This window comes from Glossina fuscipes, unplaced genomic scaffold, assembly GCF_014805625.2.
Source record: "Glossina fuscipes isolate IAEA_lab_2018 unplaced genomic scaffold, Yale_Gfus_2 42, whole genome shotgun sequence".
NCBI lineage: Eukaryota > Metazoa > Arthropoda > Insecta > Diptera > Glossinidae > Glossina > Glossina fuscipes.
The window spans coordinates 2,182,718-2,200,045 of NW_023998426.1; the positions used below are offsets into that span (position 1 = coordinate 2,182,718).

Genomic DNA, 17,328 nt, shown 5'->3' on the forward strand with positions numbered 1-17,328 from the left:
CTTCTTAAAAACATGAATTTTTAATCCAGAAGTAAAATCTTTTGTTTAACTTCGTTTTTATTTTTTATTTTTATTTTTTGATATATAAAGATCAAAGATATTGCCGTTTATTTTATGCTTTTTTCTTTTTTTTTTTTTTTTTTTGTTACAAAGTCGACGTTTTCCTCTTGGTCTGAAATCGTTTTGATATGGCAACAAACTGAAATAAATAAATTAAAGCATTATCCGCGACTGGGTATTGATGAGAAGACGACGCACTGGCAAAGAATAATGAAAGTAAAGTGAAAATAAACGAAAGACTTAAAAAACAAACGCGCTCTCAATACACCACATTATGTTATGACATTAAAACTCTTGTAACTCCACTTTATCTTTGCTGACATAGCCGTCTATGCATCTAAAAAAGAAACGAGAAACGAATGACTATAAAAAACGAGAGAACTAGATAGCTATGCTATCGAATTTACACTTAACCCCTCTATAAACACTTTTACAATATTTTCGTAGTAAAGAAAAAGTGCAAACTGATATTATATTCGCCACTGTATGATGGCGATAAACTCATTTTGTTTTCTCGATAACGTATGTAATAACCAAAAGGAAGCTTCAGAGCACCTATGAGTGTTTAAAACTACTTTGTACCCTCCATAAATGAAGATATATTGCGTGTCTAAAAATGGGTCAATTTTAAAGCGCGTATGGTTGATAGGGCGATGAATTTTTTATCAATAACACCAGCGATATGGGTATTAAATAATAAAAGAAGTGAGTATGAGAGATTCAGCTCCGCCGGGCTTGCTATTATAATCATTATACCCTACATCACTTGTAGTACAAGTTTATATTGAGTTTGTGCAGATGTATGCAACATTCAAAAGGACTTGAGATGGACACACCTTTTGTTATCACTTTTTGAATCTATTTAAGCTTGCCTGCCCGTCTGTCTGACTTGTTTTCTTGTGTTCAACTTACATGCCGCCATCGTGTTTAAGACAATTGGTCTTAAATAAAGTAAATCCGAACTATGTATTTATTACAAGATCTCGGGAATACCGCTTATGCAACATTTCACGTGGATTGTATACTCACCTTCAGAAACAATAGGAAGAGCAATGAATACATTAAAACAAGCCTTTGCGATGATTTCAAAGTAAGAGATATTGAAGAAGCATAATAAATTTTAGGTATAACAAAAAACAGTAACCAAGGTATGCTCACTTTGAATCAAGAATTGTATATTAAAGACCTGCTGAGAAGATTAGAAATGAATGAGTGCAATGCCGTGTCAACACCAATGGAAACGCTGTCGACAATTAGAACTAATAGGAAACTCAATGTGTCATATTAAAAAGCAATAGGCAGAGTCCGACAATGGATATGCAGTGGGGACTTTATAAAAATCCAGCAGCAACCGTGAAAAATTGAATTTTAAGCTTTCTTAAAGGTACGCTCCACGACAAATTGCAATTTAGTAATGGTCCCTTGGACGATAGAAAGTCCATCACTGGATATGTTTTTGAGTTCCAAAGATGCTCAATATCAAGGATGTCAAAAAAAAAAACCAACTATAGCTCTTCCTAGTAATGAGGCGGAACAGATGACTTTGGCTGCCGTTGTGGTCCAAAAGTTTTCTGACAGAGAACGCCACTCATCATGCCCGTTCAAAATGCATTTACATACCTCAGCACTTTGTAAGAGTATTGAACACTTGAATATTTTAAGATCGATTTCGTGGCGGCAGATGTAATGACTAAACACTACTGTTAAAGAAACATGAAAAACTTTTGGAACCATTGGTTCACGTTTTTGGAGGACTGTGAGATATACCCTGGCGTGCGTCAGCATATGCATATACACATATGATTGACCCGAACTCTGGCATGAGTAATTCCTTTTAAGTTGTTATTGTCAAGCTTTTGGTATATAGACTTTGTTGCTTCAGCTCCCTTTTTCGAAATCCTGCCTTTCATTTGAAAAAAAAAGATGAACTCTTCTATCTTTATTTGATCAATATATTGGTTATATGACTTTGATTCCGCCATTATCTAAGAAGAAGTGTAAAGAATAGTATAGTATGCTGAGAAAGACTATGACTTTCGAAAGTCCTGTCTTTAAGCTTTATGTGGCTGTAGAAATTATGAAACTAAAGCGTTTAAGACATAGTTTCTTGAAGCTTTGAATAGGCGCAGTTTTATGCTAAATGTTACTTCTTCAGCCAGCTACCGCCGCATCATTCTCGCGAGTGATGGACAGTGGACGCCTTACGATATCCAAAGTCAAACGACCACGATGCAGAGTAATCGAGTAATAACTCACTTCGACAATAAAGTTGAGTATCTATGATGGCTTTATGTGGAGGATGATATAACCATGGTGTATTATGTTCCAACCAAAAGAAACTATCACTAAGAAGTGCCACCTATAACACTGAACTGGCGCGTTACAACAATCATCTATTGGATGCTTGGGAAACTCGTTATTCGGAAAATCGCAGTGCAGACATAAATCTCTTCCGGGATTATTGTTCCGATAGATGTCATCCACAACACCCGCAAAAACGTGAATATACATGTCCTCAATATCATCACCTACATACAAACACTTGCATATATTACAGCAATACTTTTCTCATCTGTCTTTATACGCGAAAAACATTCAATTTGAAAACAAATTTCTATTGATTTATAAAAAAAAAACTAAAAAAAAAAATGAAACGAAAAAAACAAAACTTATTAAATTTTGGGGGATTATTGGCATGCTATTACAAGTTGCTGTTTTGGCGTTGTCGATCTTCATACTCTCTTAAATTAATCCACTTCTGCAGCAATTAGCAGCAGTTTTGAACGTAAACCTTGTTCATTGGGAATATAAAACTAAAATGACTTAGCATAGCATCATATTATGTAGAAAAGGTCAAATTATATATCAAAGTCTTACTTTAAATAATAATAATAAGTAACGCGTTTTTAGTACGCAAACAATTGTTTTCAGGTACATACGCAATTCTAACTAAAGGCATTTATAATTAAATGCATTTACTTCGAAAGAGGTCAAAATATATATGTTGTCATAAAAATACTTATAATAAAAGTCATTTATATTATTCGGGAAAATTCCTTGTTAAGTAATTATGAAGGCTTCACCCCTACTTCACCCATAACAGTGCTAAGCGAACCACCCAAGTTATCAATGTGTCTGATAATAAATATAACGCCACGTACTTTGTGTAAAAGATTCAGACTATATCATCACCGTTCACCGTGCGGCTGTTTTATTAAATCTAAACAATTCTTGCATTTAGACTTTCGCACTGTGTTCTTAGAAATGTGCCGTCGAGTCTGGGCCACAAGTAAGATATTTTTCATAATTTCTAACACCCTATCGCCTATCAAGGTGTTGGTTACATGTTCGTTTATGATGTCCTCCCATATTACCTCTAGTTCTAGATCATAGCTCTGTGTAAAGTTTACAATTCGTCGTTCCCTTTGTCACAATTACTCGTCCTACGCTCAAATTTTTGCATTATAAATAATATTTCACTCTATAAAGTTTGCTGATACGAAGTTTAGTAAACTCACGTGTTGTCAACTTAACATTTTCGTTTTAAAATTTATGCGGAACAAGGTAAAATGTAACACAGCATGATAAATAAATATTAAAAGAAATATATGGGGGTAAATAATTAAATTCAATACTCCTACCTAACCTAAAGTTATGAAATAATGTTTTGGTTTGATTTTTTTTTTTAAATTTATTTAAAAAATTTTTTTAAAAACAAAGATATTTGAAAACTAAGTGGTACAATTAACTTTTTGCGATTGCCGTATAATAAAATTCTGATCTCCATCAAAAGAGTTTTTGTCGTCTCTAAAGTTATAAGAGTAAGGTGACATGAATTTTGATTTTCATCGAATAATGATCTTCGCAAATTGTACATAATCGATTGAATTGCTAAGAATGCAACAATTTGGACGACTTGGTTGATGCTTCGAAAATTGTAAGTAGACTTCTTAGTGCACATTCGTGAAAAAATTTGAACGATTTGAGGTCGGTTTTGAGAATTTTTCATTAGTTTTCTCAGTACCTTTTTCGGAGAGTATTGAGTTTAGAAAAAAAACTTTGGCATACATTTACCACCTCGCGTCAGAAACCTCTATAGTGACCTTAACATGGCTCTTTTAGCTCGTCCCCGGGACCCCATTGATAGATATGTGAGATTATGGTTGGATTTGGAAGCTTAGTGCATCCAAATTATTAACTTTAAACTTTAAAACTGTTATGTGGGACCAAATTTCCTCATAATGGAAACCTAGGATATTGTGATTTTGACATATCATGTCCATTTTTATCGCAATCGCGCAAAGAATTCCGTTCATTTGATTTATGTAGTGTTACATTTTGCTAGAAACTTCTAGAGCATTTCACTCGATTCGTTTTCCAAATTCAAGAAAAATGTTGAGTACGCGTGTTCGAACTAAGTTCAAAAAGGAAAAGCTTTTTTTTTGCCCATACCAAAGGCGCCTCCATATACACTTCACAATTTTCCCAATGTTGCTTTCTGCTAACATGTCAAACTTAAGTAATTTGTTAAAACTAATTCCAAAAATAAATGTTCTGTTTTTTTTTTTCTAAACTTAGTTCCATATCGACTACAAGAGATTGCTGGTTTGGTCGCATTAAATTTGCTAAATAGGCTAGTATGCAAAGATCGATTTTCGTCGATATATTTCTCACCTATATTAGAGATGAACTCTTTCGTTGCAGTTTTGTAGACAATATGTTTGCAATTTTGATCGGAAATGTCCTACATACCCTGTTGTTGTCACCAAACATTACTTCTTCTGATTAACAAGAGTTTCATTAGAGGATATGTTTTTTGTTCGAACAATACTTCCCTTCTTATGAGGGAATCCATACCTGGATTATTTTGCGGATAGTGTTGAAAGACCAGTTGTTCTTTCCACACGCAGTTCATATTACATCTAAAAGATAACAGAATTAATGGCTACCGATGGAGAATATTTTGAATAGAGTAGAACTATTTGAAATTATGGAAACGAACGAACGTACATTTGGAAATGTATAACCAATTTTTTACCATAAAGTCTCGAATGTCTTAAGCCAGAGCAAGGTAAATGAAGTCATTCGTCTACTATGTCTATGGTAAAATGCTTCACTAACTCTATGAGACTCCGTCGTTTACCCGAAAGCCAATTTTTGTGGAAAAGTCGCAAAGCCGGCAATCTAAACAATCGTTTATATTTATCGGTTGCTTTTGGGCCAATTTTTGTTTCAGTAATACGAGCATTCCTCTGTTCCATTAGCGAAAATTAAACATTAAAAAAAAAAAAAACCCCTTGTTTGATAATTAGAAAGCGATCTATAGAATCATTCTCGTTTAAAATTGAAGGATTATTCTACATTTGGTACCTTTTGGTTTCATCTCATGTCTACGAATATGACGGAAATCGATCTCTTTTTTTTTTTGTAAAAACATTGCTCACTTAATAATCTTTAAATCACCCAAAATTGCTCCCTGTATTGCTAGTCCTTTTACACTTTTTTGTTTTTCGATGATGTCACTCACTTGCAGGAGGAGGAGAACCGCGATTTTTATTCCGAAAAAGGAAAAAACGATTTTCCAACGAACCCCAAGAAGCCGAGATGTTCTTAGTATCTCTTGAAACAGATTTGACATATGTGAATTTAGAGCACCCTAAAAAAGTAAAATAAAAGCTCTTTTAAACTATACGACTCCGAGTCGTCATAATAAATGATTGTATCACGTATACGGGACGGTTAGTGGAATGGCTTGCAAAACAATCTGGAATTAGTCCACGTCTAAAATTCTTCGATTGCTATAATTTTCGAACAATGATCCCTGGCCACCATTTTTTTTGGCTTGTTTTTCTGGAACATAATATGGACCACTAATAATCTTCAATATATAGAATTCATGGCTATTGAGAAATCATTCGCGGAAGAAGTTTTTTCTAATGCTTATCTGTTTACGCTGTTTGCTCCTCCTTCAAGTTTTTTTTTTTTTTAATTGTTTATGGATAAACACTTGTTTACCCATACACTCTTTTCTGGTGTTTGCTTTTTCCTAGCGGACGAACAGCTTTACTTACTTACTACTTTAGTATAAAAGTATTCAAGTCTTTTGACTTGAAATTAATTATGCAACGCGATCCAATTATATTGCATATCTGGAATCGTTCAACAAAAATATCCTATCCCGGATATTGATTCATATTAATTGCCCATATTCTACTAATATAAAAGAAGAAGAAAATAACAAAATTAAATTTAATCAGTAAACTTAATCAGTAAATGAATGAATGCGAAGTTCGTCTTCGATATGAACACAAGTGTAATGAAATCAGTGAATTCATGGAAATATACAGAAAAATTCATTTTTAACATAAAAAAAAAAGTAAATAAAAACCTAAAGCAAAAACAAGAAAAATGTAAGCCCTTTCTTTAATTCACTTTAGGGTGTGTCAGATGATTTCAGTAACTTTAAAATACGTTCCACATCCGGAGAATTATTGCGTATTTTAGCCAGGCATTCGTAAGCCCGATTTTTTTGATTAGATAATAAAGATCTATAAAGCGAAAGAAAATCAGAAGAAAGCTTATATCCAGCAGCGATTGCAAATTACTTACAAAAGAGCAGCTCCAGTGAGATTGCCAACGGTGCAGAAGTGATTGATCCACTGCTCGGTAATAGTATTAATTAGAGGATCTTCGGCTTGTAAATAGATGCGAGCAATAAGCAGGGCCTCCTTAAAGTATTTCTGATTAAGTAACATTTGTATGGCATCTTGATGACGATGAATAGCTAACATGTAAGTTGCTGCCTGCAAAGCATAACCACCTTGGTCAATAAGTTGTTCAGCAAAAGCTTGACAGCATTTCAACCAAAAACTGCAAAGTCAATGAGGTTAAGATGATCGAATGAAAAATTCTAGAATATATATTTATTTACCTATGCGATACGGTGGGCGCCAAAGAAACATGCCATTCATTCAATTGCTTTGCCTGAACGCATTTAAGGATTTCATCCTTAATATTATTATTTAATTGCGACATAAATAAGCCAGCAATGCCTTTGGTTTCACTGTGCTGATGATTTTTCACTATATCACAATAAGTTTCGCGATTGATTGCATGCATTTTCAAAATCACACATCACAAATCTACTTACACTCTTCTTCCAACAAATGCTTCGCGTTCATCTTGGAACCATAAAGTCGAGCAGTTAAAGATATGTTTTGATCAGACTTTTTATGGGACGGGATTGTCAGCCAATTGTACATTACATTCAAAGCATCCTTATTTAATTCTTTTGTCAGTAGGTATAGTAATGTTGGTGGATTCTGAAATCATGTTCAGTAAGTAAACTTTTCTATGTAAAATATATAATGAAGAAATTTTACCTTCAAAAACATGGAAGAATTTTGATTATGTTTTTCTAAATTTAAGTTTTCCAACATTGTAGAAACCTCTTCGCAATTATTGTTATTATGTTTAAGGTTTTCGTCGTCAGTCTGTTCGGTAATCTGTTCCACTTCTCTTTTGGCCATTTTTAACGGGCGACAATCACTTTTCTTTTCGGCAATTGCAGGTTTCGTAACCTTTCCATTATTACGCGTCAAAGCTTTTGTAGCCCATTGAACATTGTCCGTGATTCGAGAATGGCAACGTTTCGTTTTACTTTTGGTATCATCCGTTTTCTCTACACGCATATCTATCAATTCCAATGACGTGCTCTTACCACAGCATATAACAATTTTCTCATCATTGGGCAGGAACAGGCCACATGTCATCGGGCAGTGATAGTGTTTCACGAAACATTCTTCCTTGGAATCATGCGATAAATCCCAAACGCGGACAGCGCCATCGAAACCAAATGTTACAAATATGTTTGCATTATGATTACTCCATTTAACCCAAGCATTTGCCGCCTTCGGCGAATTTATTTCAATTTTTCGATATATCTTTAACTTGCCGTTTACTTCGTTAAAATCTAGCACGTAAATGCTGTTAGCATTAGCTACAGTCGCTAATCGATTGGTTGCTAAGGGACTCCAAGCTAACCCGGTAATGTAGCGAGAAGTCAATTCCAGCTGTTGTACGCTTTCGAAACTTTGCTTAGAATCGGCATCAATTCTTCGAGCGTATAAGTGAAGGTGACCTTTCTGAGTGCCAACAAATAGGTAATTATTATATACTGATAATGTCGACACACCCGATATATTAGGAATAACAAGAGCATCTACAAATCAAAATAGAAAAAAAAAAAAAGAAAAAAGATTTGAAAATATTCAATAACTGAGTTAATCGTTCAGAATATATTAAAGAATGAAATTTTCGTTTTATTACTTTAGAATTGTTTTTCCTGAAATTGTATATTTTTGAAAGAGAGTTTCGGAAACATCACTATTATGAAATCATCGAAAATAATTGCAAGAAGCTCTGTCGAATTGATAATGCAATTTATAAATGAAATTAAGCAGCGCTCTTACGAAGAAGTGGATAAAGATTTTGCAAAATATTTTTTGCTTTTATTAATTCGCGATGCTCATGATGGATTAGATCTCATTAATAAAAGCGAAGAATTAAGCGTTTGCAAAATTCAGAATTTCTTAGAGAAAGCAGTTCAAAAATATATCTGCCCATTAGATGCGACAGCATGCAGTTTAAAAATTTGTTATTTTTTTAAGCGTTGCAAGCTATTGGATTTTGAATATGTTAAAGAGCAATACGAGTCCAATCGCAAGGAGCTACTCAATCGTTTAATCGGCAGCGTACTACAGTATCCAGAAACTTGCAATGCTAAGCAATTACAGGAAATGTTTATGAAAATGCAAATCTTCATTATAACCAATTATAGCATAGGATCGCCGAAAGATCACGTGGTAAGCGAAACAATATAACAATTTGAACTCGTATTATTCGTCCCATAATTGATGATGCATTTATTTTAGCTGCTAAAGAAAACCGAAGAGAGTTTGAACAGCATTATAGGCAAAAGGGATCTAAAAAATTATATATTAAAAAAGAAATACAATCGTTTGGAATATTTGCAACGTTTGGGGGCCATTGTATGCGGTATATTAATATTCAACGATCATGCTTTTCAAGGCGATCCGGAATGTGTTCGAGACAGTATGTGTATATCATTATTATTATTTAAAGAACTAACACATTCCTATATCTATCTATATATTTCGGCTTTTAAAGTCTTCTCCGATCTAGCGATGGCTAAGAAGAATGCCAAAGAAGCTATCGAGGCAAGTATAGACCGGGCGATTAAATTGATAGCGAAAGGCAATGAATGCTTCGCGGCACTTATCGTTCTCGATGTCCACGAGCAAAAGGTTAAAAGCTTATGGCCAATTGCTAAATTGCGGGACACCAACAAGTTCGTAATGCTTTTCGAAAGCTATAGGCGCTATCTGATCCATTTGCAAACAATATTTAACAAGACTCAATACTTAATTGAAGTCAATGAGAAGAAGTTCGACTGCGTTGTAAATAAGATAAATGAAATTTTAAAATTTCGTTCTGCCGTCGAATCCGAACTGATATTCGTAAGACTCGATGCATTTTATATAGGGGCAAAATGATATTTTATCTTTAAATTTTCTATTTCCAGCCGCATTTTGTTTATCTCTCCGAACTATGGACAACGTTAGAATTGCATTTAGCTCATATAGCGGAAATTATTAAAATTAAAGATCATTTGGATGAATTGGTTAGTGAAAATTTAGAGCGCAATTATATCGAGAATTTGGAAGCGACAATAAGAGATAGTAAAAATATTAAATACCCAATCGAACCAACTTTCTCTGAGCTAATGGAATTAACAAATAAATGTGAAGGTCAATTGAATTTGATGAAGTTGGTATGTTGCCCTTATCCATTCTCTCCAATGTCAAATGTTTCTTTGACTCGAATATATTACGCATTTTACAGAAAAATAGTTTGAAAGATTTTTGCTCATTGACTATTGCCCTGACAAACGGTCTGCTGATGCCAGCATGCTTGCAGAAGAAATTATGCGAAAATTCTGATATGCTTTTTGGTTTTGCGAATATTGAGAATGCTAAATATGCCGAAAGGTATTTCGCGGAATTTTTAAAAACACTTAGAAATGCTGTTTTTACTTCTACCGATTTAATTGTATTATCTGGTATGGATGATGAAGTGTTAGAGCAATATGTGAAGCTAACTCACAAAGCTGAACCGAAAACTAAGACCTTTGAAACACAAACGGAATTCGTTATTGAAAATGATCTTTCCGTGCCAAATCAAATCAATGTTACCTGGAATGTTTGGGATTTTCATAGAGAAACAATACGCCTGGCCAATATACGTCAGCGGCAGACACATTCAACTCAGTCAAATCTTTCATATGGTAAAAGAAACGCTCAAAATCAAGCTTACCACACTCGGCAGCATAAGGGTTTTTAAACACACGCACAATTATTGTGTATATATTTATATATATATATATATATATTTTTATTAATTTTTCTATTATAAATAAATTACCTCTTGATGGCGACTCGTCGTCATAAATGGCAATGCGTTCGTTACACACAACGAAAATGTGTTTCTCTAGCCAGCAAATCGAATAGATCGGTTTGCCATAAATGGGATTGAATATTGTCGTCTGCTGTTTGCCCGACGATTCCACGTTTAGAACGCCCACCTAAAAATTCATTCATTCATTATTTATTGATAAATGATTGAGATTTTGCGTACTCACTCTACCCTCCGCAGTGCCAAAAGCGATTTTTTTACTATCTGGACTCCAAGCGAGCGACAAGACAGCCGAATCGATCCGACACGAAAAATTTTGAATATGGACCTGAGTCGACGTCATGTTTGATATGTCAGTGATACCAATACGTCGATCCGAAAAACCTAAAGCAATTCTAAAAACAGCGGACATTTTCTATAATAATCGTTCTTCCCTTTTTTTTTCGAATTTTCTCACTTATTCATATCGTCTGGGCATTCGCACATGGCACCTATATTGGTTGAAACGCAACCAAATTTTAACCTAAACTTTTCGGCCGCTATATCTTCCAGCGAGATTTCTCGACGGGATGAGACGCACCACAACAATTGCTCGCCCTGAAATGTGCTGAAACCAACTACAGACTGTTGTAGATTTTTCCGCTTATTTTCTTTAAATTTATAAATGCGTACATCGTACTTTTCGTCGATAGGTAATGGTTGTAGTTCCCAAAATTGCAATTCTCCATTTTTATTAGAAGAAAGCAAAGTGGTTGCATTCAGCCACTGTACTTGAACATGCGAATCTATATTTAAAATGTGTATAAGGTAAACAAGGATGAAATGCGGTTTCATTTTATCGTTTGTACGTACTTTTCCCACCATGAGAACTGCGAACTTTACGATTGTCGCATGAAGATCCCATGCTTGCATTCCAAACCCAAAAACTACCGTCCAAACTGGCCGACGCTAGCAGAACATCCTGCAAGCACCTATTGCCTGATTCTTCCGTTGTATTGGATTCCTTCGAATTTATTTTCGCTTCGCAAAGCAATTGGGACGCCTGTTCTGGTGACCCATCTTCCGATGCAAAATCGCATTTTTTCTTATTATGATCTAATGTTTGACTTGCATGTACTTCAACTAAAACCTGTTGTTTGGATTTGCGATCAACGCCATCCGCGTGAACGCTCTCGTCTGTAGATGAGCGGCTGAGTGCATCTAGACTTTCAGAATCATGGTCAGTCATGCTCGTGTGTTCATCATCTTCCTCGTCGCCGCATGACGAAGACAAGTCATTATGGCAAGCAGCTTGCTTACATTCCTCAAGTGTAACCGCATTTTCGTGAGAAACTTGTGGCTGATCTTCACGCATCGCGTTAATTTCCTCTTTCAAATTTTCACATGCTTCAGCGAAATCAAATTTAGCCGTTGCGGTGGTTTCCCTAGGCTTTTCAGTGCTAACATAATCTACTTCGAAACCAGACTTTTGCATCGTTTCTTGAGGAGGTGCTCCAAATTCATTGTCAAGATAATCATAATCGTAAATATCAAATATATCATCGGCATCGACTGTTTCGGAGCGAAAGAGCTTTTTTGCTGTTTTTTCCTGTTCAGTATTAGTTGCAAGTTTTGCACTTGGACATACGTCAATTCGATTCCATGACAATGATATTATTGCTGAATCGTGACCACGCAATGTATAAAGAATGATCATTTGTTGCAAATCGCATAGTAACACTAAACCGCGTCTTGTTCCAACAGCAAAGTGATTCTCATTGTAACTCGAACACTTCAAAGCCGTCAACTGGTTATTTCGCGGAGGTACAAATAGTGGCCGTCGGCAAAATGAATTGGAAGTAACACAGTAGACAACAATATCTTGATAATCAATTGACAAAATATTGCGATTACACATGTAACCCATTAAAACTACGCTGCTATAAATTTGTGGTAATGGACCATCCATGGAATGCAAATTGCTACAATGGGCTTTATGTCCCTGAATAGCACAACCCTTGTTAAAATCCCATATTTGTACACTTCTATCCTGACTCAAAATCGCAAATAATTTAATCTCATTTGGCACCTTTGTTGTCTGCTCAGCGCCATTTTGAACACTCTTGCCCCAGTATGGATCGACGTCTACGTTGAGTACAGATTGACGAGTATGAAAAGCTCGTATTAATGGTTCTTCTGTCGGGGTCTTTACTTTGCTTATAAAATTGATGCTACGATAACCCACATAAAGGAAACCTCCATCTGGAGTGCATACACAACTACCAGGAATTTTCCATTGAGGCACCAAAGGCAATTTTGTTAAAGTCATTGCAAATCTTGTAACTGTTGTCGTTAGCACATGGAAAACAATACCTTTCTTGTTTTGTTCCTTCTTCTTTCTCAACTTCCTAAAATTTTCAAATTCCGCTATGACGATTGGCAATGTCTACGGCGATTCGAATATGCGAAGCAGTTGAATAGTTGAATTTGATGTAAAATTTTCGTGAAAGCAAAACAAACCGTAAAAATTGAAAGATATGCTAAAATATCCCGATTAACATTACCAGATTTTTCTTAATCCTGCGCTAAGATGGGATGGCATTTTCCCGGGGAAAAGATTTGCATTAACGGCAGCACTGTCGGACAATTTCTGACGGGTTGCTTGTTTCTTAGATAATTGCCTGTTTTGTTTTGTAATTTTGGCGACAATAAAAAAATGGAATTTCCATTTGATAAATTTTAAATAAACAATAAATAAAAACAAAAATTTTCGAATAAAAAAAAAAATTTTCGACGGAGATAAGAAAGTCAAATTTTTTATTCAAGGAAACAAATTTATATTTTATGGCTTTTCGCAGATTCTTGAAATCTGTTTTACTTGGGATTCCTGTCGGTATAACATTTTTGGATTGCGTAGGCTATGTGGCGAGAGTGGATGGTTTGTTGTAGTTGATCGTTTTCAATTCACTAAAGTTTCTAAATCTTTATTTTTCTCTTAATATTTTTAGGAATATCTATGCAACCAGCATTAAATCCAAATTCAGATACAGATTATGTATTCTTGTCAAGATGGGATGTGAGGAGCAGGAATATAAAACGCGGTGACATTGTATCTCTTATTTCGCCTAAAGATCCTACGCAAAAAATCATAAAGCGCGTGGTAGGTCTTCAGGGGGATGTCGTATCGACGTTGGGTTATAAGCAGGATATATTACGCATTCCGGAGGGTCATTGTTGGGTCGAGGGTGATCACACTGGTCATTCCTTAGATTCGAATACTTTCGGCCCAATAGCTGTAGGTTTAATGACGGCTCGGGCATCATTGATCGTATGGCCACCAGAGCGATGGCGTGTGCTGACAAGCGAATTGCCAAAGAGACGTCAACCTCTCCACATAGCCAAACAGAGTAACTATCATTAATGTTGAGCAATTTGTCGAAATTTACGCCATCTCTATTATTACGTACGTGACTTTCTGTCCATAAAGTGACTGCTCCCTTTACATTTGTATAATAATTGTAAATAATTTCTCCGTCAAAAATTTGAAATTCTTATCAAACTATTATTAAAACCAAAAATATATATAATTTGATAAGGTCTTCAAATTTTTATTTTAGTTGCATGTAGCCAATGTAATGTAATATACAAATAGTACAAGACAAAAAAAAAAGAAAAAATTAATGTTAAAATGATTTTTCACTACTGTTAGTAATTATATACATGTACATATCATTTAATGAAATTCGACCTAGAAGCATTTAGGTTCGAGACCATACAAATGTAAAATATCCAAAGTTTGCTTTAAAGCTACACCGTCGCGTATTATTTGATAGAAGCCAGGCTGAGTCAGATCAATTACTGTCGATGCGAAACGGCTTTCCTCTGAATTGCCGATTTGACCCGCATCAAAAATGCCCCCCAACATTGGCCAAAGCTCTTTAAATTCCTGTATATTGAGACTACTGCGTTCGGAAGATCGATTCGCACTGGTCAATGCTAACGGCTGCTCATCATAAAGGCTGCATAAGTCTTGGATAAATTGAGATTTCGGAATCCGTATTCCAATCTTAATAGTGTTTGGATTTAAGAAGCGATTATTGAGATGCTCGGAACGTTGTACGATTATAGTGATAGGCCCTGGTAATAAACTTTCTAATAGAGTATCACTCAAATGATTCGCTTGGCCGTATTTCCTGAAATCGGCTATATTTTTTACGCATATTGCCACGGGTTTGTCAAAGTTGCGTCCTTTGATAGTATATAAATGTCGTATGGCTGTCTCATTATTGGCATTACAAGCGAAACCGTAAACAGTATCGGTTGGAAGACCAATAACTGAGCCGGCCATTAAACACTCTCTTGCAATTGACAAAGTTACCGGATCGTCCACATTATAAACGCATTCTGCTTTTCTACGCGCTCTTTTCATGATTTCCATACCAACAGTTGAATAGCATTTCCTTTGGAAATTGAATACAAGTTTTGTTATTGTAGACATTAGTGGAATACTTTTGGAAAATTTGTTCTCTTTAATCGCGCCAATTATGACCGCACAGTTGATTAGCGCATTTGTAAAACGTTGTCATGGGTTCGTCGGCTGAACGAGTTTGCATTTGCATGAAATACGCCTTCTTATGAGAACAAGCGGGGCAATCAGCATCTGTGGAATCTACATTCTCCCACGCTGCAGCACCGCCCATAACATGATCCACCTCCTAACGGAAAAATTGACAAATAAACATATTTATGTATTTATGTTATATCATATTTTCCATCGTCGTAAACTCACTTTTAAACGTGGAAAGGTTTTCGTTGATGTTTTCTTATTGATATTGAATATGTAGGGGCAAGTGTTACATGAAAATCGATAGTTAGAAACTCCCTGTTCCACCAATAAAATGTTACTACAATTAGGGCAAAACAGCAACATTACTCAATATAAAGGAAAATATGCGAACACGTGATTAAACCTTCAGATTCAATAAAGCTGCGTAAACTTGTAGTGATATCAACTAACTTTCTTCCAACATTATCAATTTCGAAGATTGATTACTTGCACTGATCGATCGCAGCCCTTCTTTTTCTTTTCAACAACGAATGCCGCGTAGAGAAGGCTCAATAAGTATAGGAAGATCGTTCTGAAGTTCTAAACTTTAACAAAATTTATTGTGGATGGAAAAATTTCGCAAGAGAAGAAAAGAGCGTATGTTCTATCAGAGTTTTCGCTTCAAATTACAAATAATTCATAGCGATAATCCCGAAAAAACAGCGAGACAATATGCAGTGTAAATCGTCACATTTTATGGTCATCGAAAATCGTGGACGTATGCGGTTATAGTCACAAAGAGCAATGCGTTTTGTTTAAGTTTTGCATTTTTATTAAATATCTGAACGCAAAAATTTCCTTTAATTGGCTTTAAAGTGCAAATAGTCGATTCTATAGAATACATATAGTAGAGGTATAGTAAGCCACAAAAAGAAGAGATTTATTTAATATGTCACTCAATAAGTTCGTAGGGTAACATATAGATGTCGCCACTCTTGACGAATTCATATGATTTTTAGATACTATCAACCTTGAAAACATGTCAAAAATTCATGTCGTTGCTATCATTATCATTACTTTGCAAATTCCAGTTATTCTAATGACTCGATTTTTTTAGTTTTCAAAATAATGGAAAAATCTGAATTTCGTGTATTGATAAAGCATTGCTTTTTAATGGGAAAAAACACCGTTCAAGCAAAGCAATGGCTTGACAAATGCTACTTGGACTCTGCTCCATCGAGGCAAATGGTTGAGAAGTGGTTTGCCGATTTTAAACGCGGCCGTACAAACACGGACGATGCTGAACGCTGTGGTCGCCCGAACTCGGCAGTTGTTCCAGAAAAAATAAAAAAAGTACACGAAATCGTTTTGGAAGATCGGAAAGTGAAGCTGCGTGAAATAGCTGACGCCTTGAAGATATCAGAAGGCAGTGTGTTTACTATATTGCACGAGCATTTGGCCATGAGAAAGCTCTGTTCGAAGTGGGTACCACGTTTGCTCACTATTGATCAAAAACGTCAACGTGTCCATGACTCAGAATACTGCTTGAACTTGCTAAGACGAAATAAAGAGGATTTTTTAACGCGATATGTAACGATGGATGAAACGTGGATTCATCACTGCACACGACCGGACTCAAGTCTGCAGTCAGTGATTCGCGGAAACCGTCCAAAGCGACCAAGAACACAAAAACCCTCAGGTAAAGTAATGGCGCTCGTATTTTGGGATGCGCATGGTATAATATTTATTGATTATCTTGGAAAGGCACAAAAAGTCAATAGCGATTATTACATAGCGTTGTTATTGCGTTTGAAAAACGAAATTGCAATAAAACGGCCTCAAATGAAAAAGAAAAGAATGCTCTTTCACCAAGACGATGCACCGTATCACAAGTCGACCGCAACAATGGCAAAATTGCGTGAACTACCCTTCGAATTGCTGCCGCATCCACCGCATTCTCCAGATCTAGCCCCCAGTGACTATTACTTGTTTGCGAATCTCAAAAAAATGCTCGCCGGAAAGAGATGTAGTTCCATTGAAGAAGCGATTGCCGAAACTGAGGCATATTTTGAAGGGTTAGAGAAGTCATTCTATAGGAAAGGCATAGAAATGTTAGAGAAACGTTGGAATGATTGCATCACTCTTGAAGGCGACTATGTTAATGAATAAAGTCGAACTTTATCAAAAACTTGTTGGTTTTGTTTAGCGATCCTTCGAACTTATTGAGCGAAAGATTACCTGAAGAAAGA

At 35.5% G+C, this 17,328-nt stretch overlaps 5 protein-coding genes across 6 annotated transcripts; 2 read left to right on the forward strand and 3 right to left on the reverse strand.

Moving 5' to 3' along the window:
• The first annotated feature begins 3,751 nt into the window (after window positions 1-3,751).
• On the forward strand, window positions 3,752-10,512 carry LOC119636917 (cilia- and flagella-associated protein 206). Of its 2 annotated transcripts, none has more exons than XM_038032640.1 (6): window positions 3,752-3,997; window positions 8,730-8,924; window positions 8,994-9,174; window positions 9,250-9,599; window positions 9,665-9,913; window positions 9,985-10,512. In XM_038032640.1, exons 2-6 carry the CDS (start codon window positions 8,859-8,861, stop codon window positions 10,480-10,482), a joined length of 1,344 nt encoding a protein of 447 aa, XP_037888568.1. In that variant the 5' UTR covers window positions 3,752-3,997; window positions 8,730-8,858; the 3' UTR covers window positions 10,483-10,512. The 2 variants fall into 2 exon arrangements, with proteins under 2 accessions (XP_037888568.1, XP_037888567.1); XM_038032639.1 differs by lacking the exon at window positions 3,752-3,997 and adding an exon at window positions 8,163-8,222.
• On the reverse strand, window positions 6,400-13,027 carry LOC119636916 (protein rigor mortis). The gene is made up of 9 exons (XM_038032638.1): window positions 11,407-13,027; window positions 11,012-11,339; window positions 10,781-10,949; window positions 10,564-10,723; window positions 7,443-8,281; window positions 7,211-7,382; window positions 6,992-7,142; window positions 6,670-6,930; window positions 6,400-6,608 (listed from the first exon to the last, which is right to left on the reverse strand). Exons 1-9 carry the CDS (start codon window positions 12,860-12,862, stop codon window positions 6,494-6,496), a joined length of 3,651 nt encoding a protein of 1,216 aa, XP_037888566.1. The 5' UTR covers window positions 12,863-13,027; the 3' UTR covers window positions 6,400-6,493.
• Window positions 13,028-13,307: 280 nt separating this feature from the next.
• On the forward strand, window positions 13,308-14,118 carry LOC119636918 (mitochondrial inner membrane protease subunit 2). The gene is made up of 2 exons (XM_038032642.1): window positions 13,308-13,471; window positions 13,542-14,118. Exons 1-2 carry the CDS (start codon window positions 13,378-13,380, stop codon window positions 13,952-13,954), a joined length of 507 nt encoding a protein of 168 aa, XP_037888570.1. The 5' UTR covers window positions 13,308-13,377; the 3' UTR covers window positions 13,955-14,118.
• An 84-nt stretch (window positions 14,119-14,202) lies between these two features.
• LOC119636912 (yrdC domain-containing protein, mitochondrial) lies at window positions 14,203-15,052 on the reverse strand. Its single transcript, XM_038032635.1, has one exon. The coding sequence runs from the start codon at window positions 15,029-15,031 to the stop codon at window positions 14,282-14,284; it is 750 nt and encodes a 249-aa protein (XP_037888563.1). The 5' UTR covers window positions 15,032-15,052; the 3' UTR covers window positions 14,203-14,281.
• LOC119636913 (DNA-directed RNA polymerase III subunit RPC10) lies at window positions 15,050-15,744 on the reverse strand. Its single transcript, XM_038032636.1, has 2 exons — window positions 15,323-15,744; window positions 15,050-15,248 (listed from the first exon to the last, which is right to left on the reverse strand). The coding sequence occupies exons 1-2, from the start codon at window positions 15,461-15,463 to the stop codon at window positions 15,063-15,065; spliced, it is 327 nt and encodes a 108-aa protein (XP_037888564.1). The 5' UTR covers window positions 15,464-15,744; the 3' UTR covers window positions 15,050-15,062.
• Window positions 15,745-17,328: the final 1,584 nt, after the last annotated feature.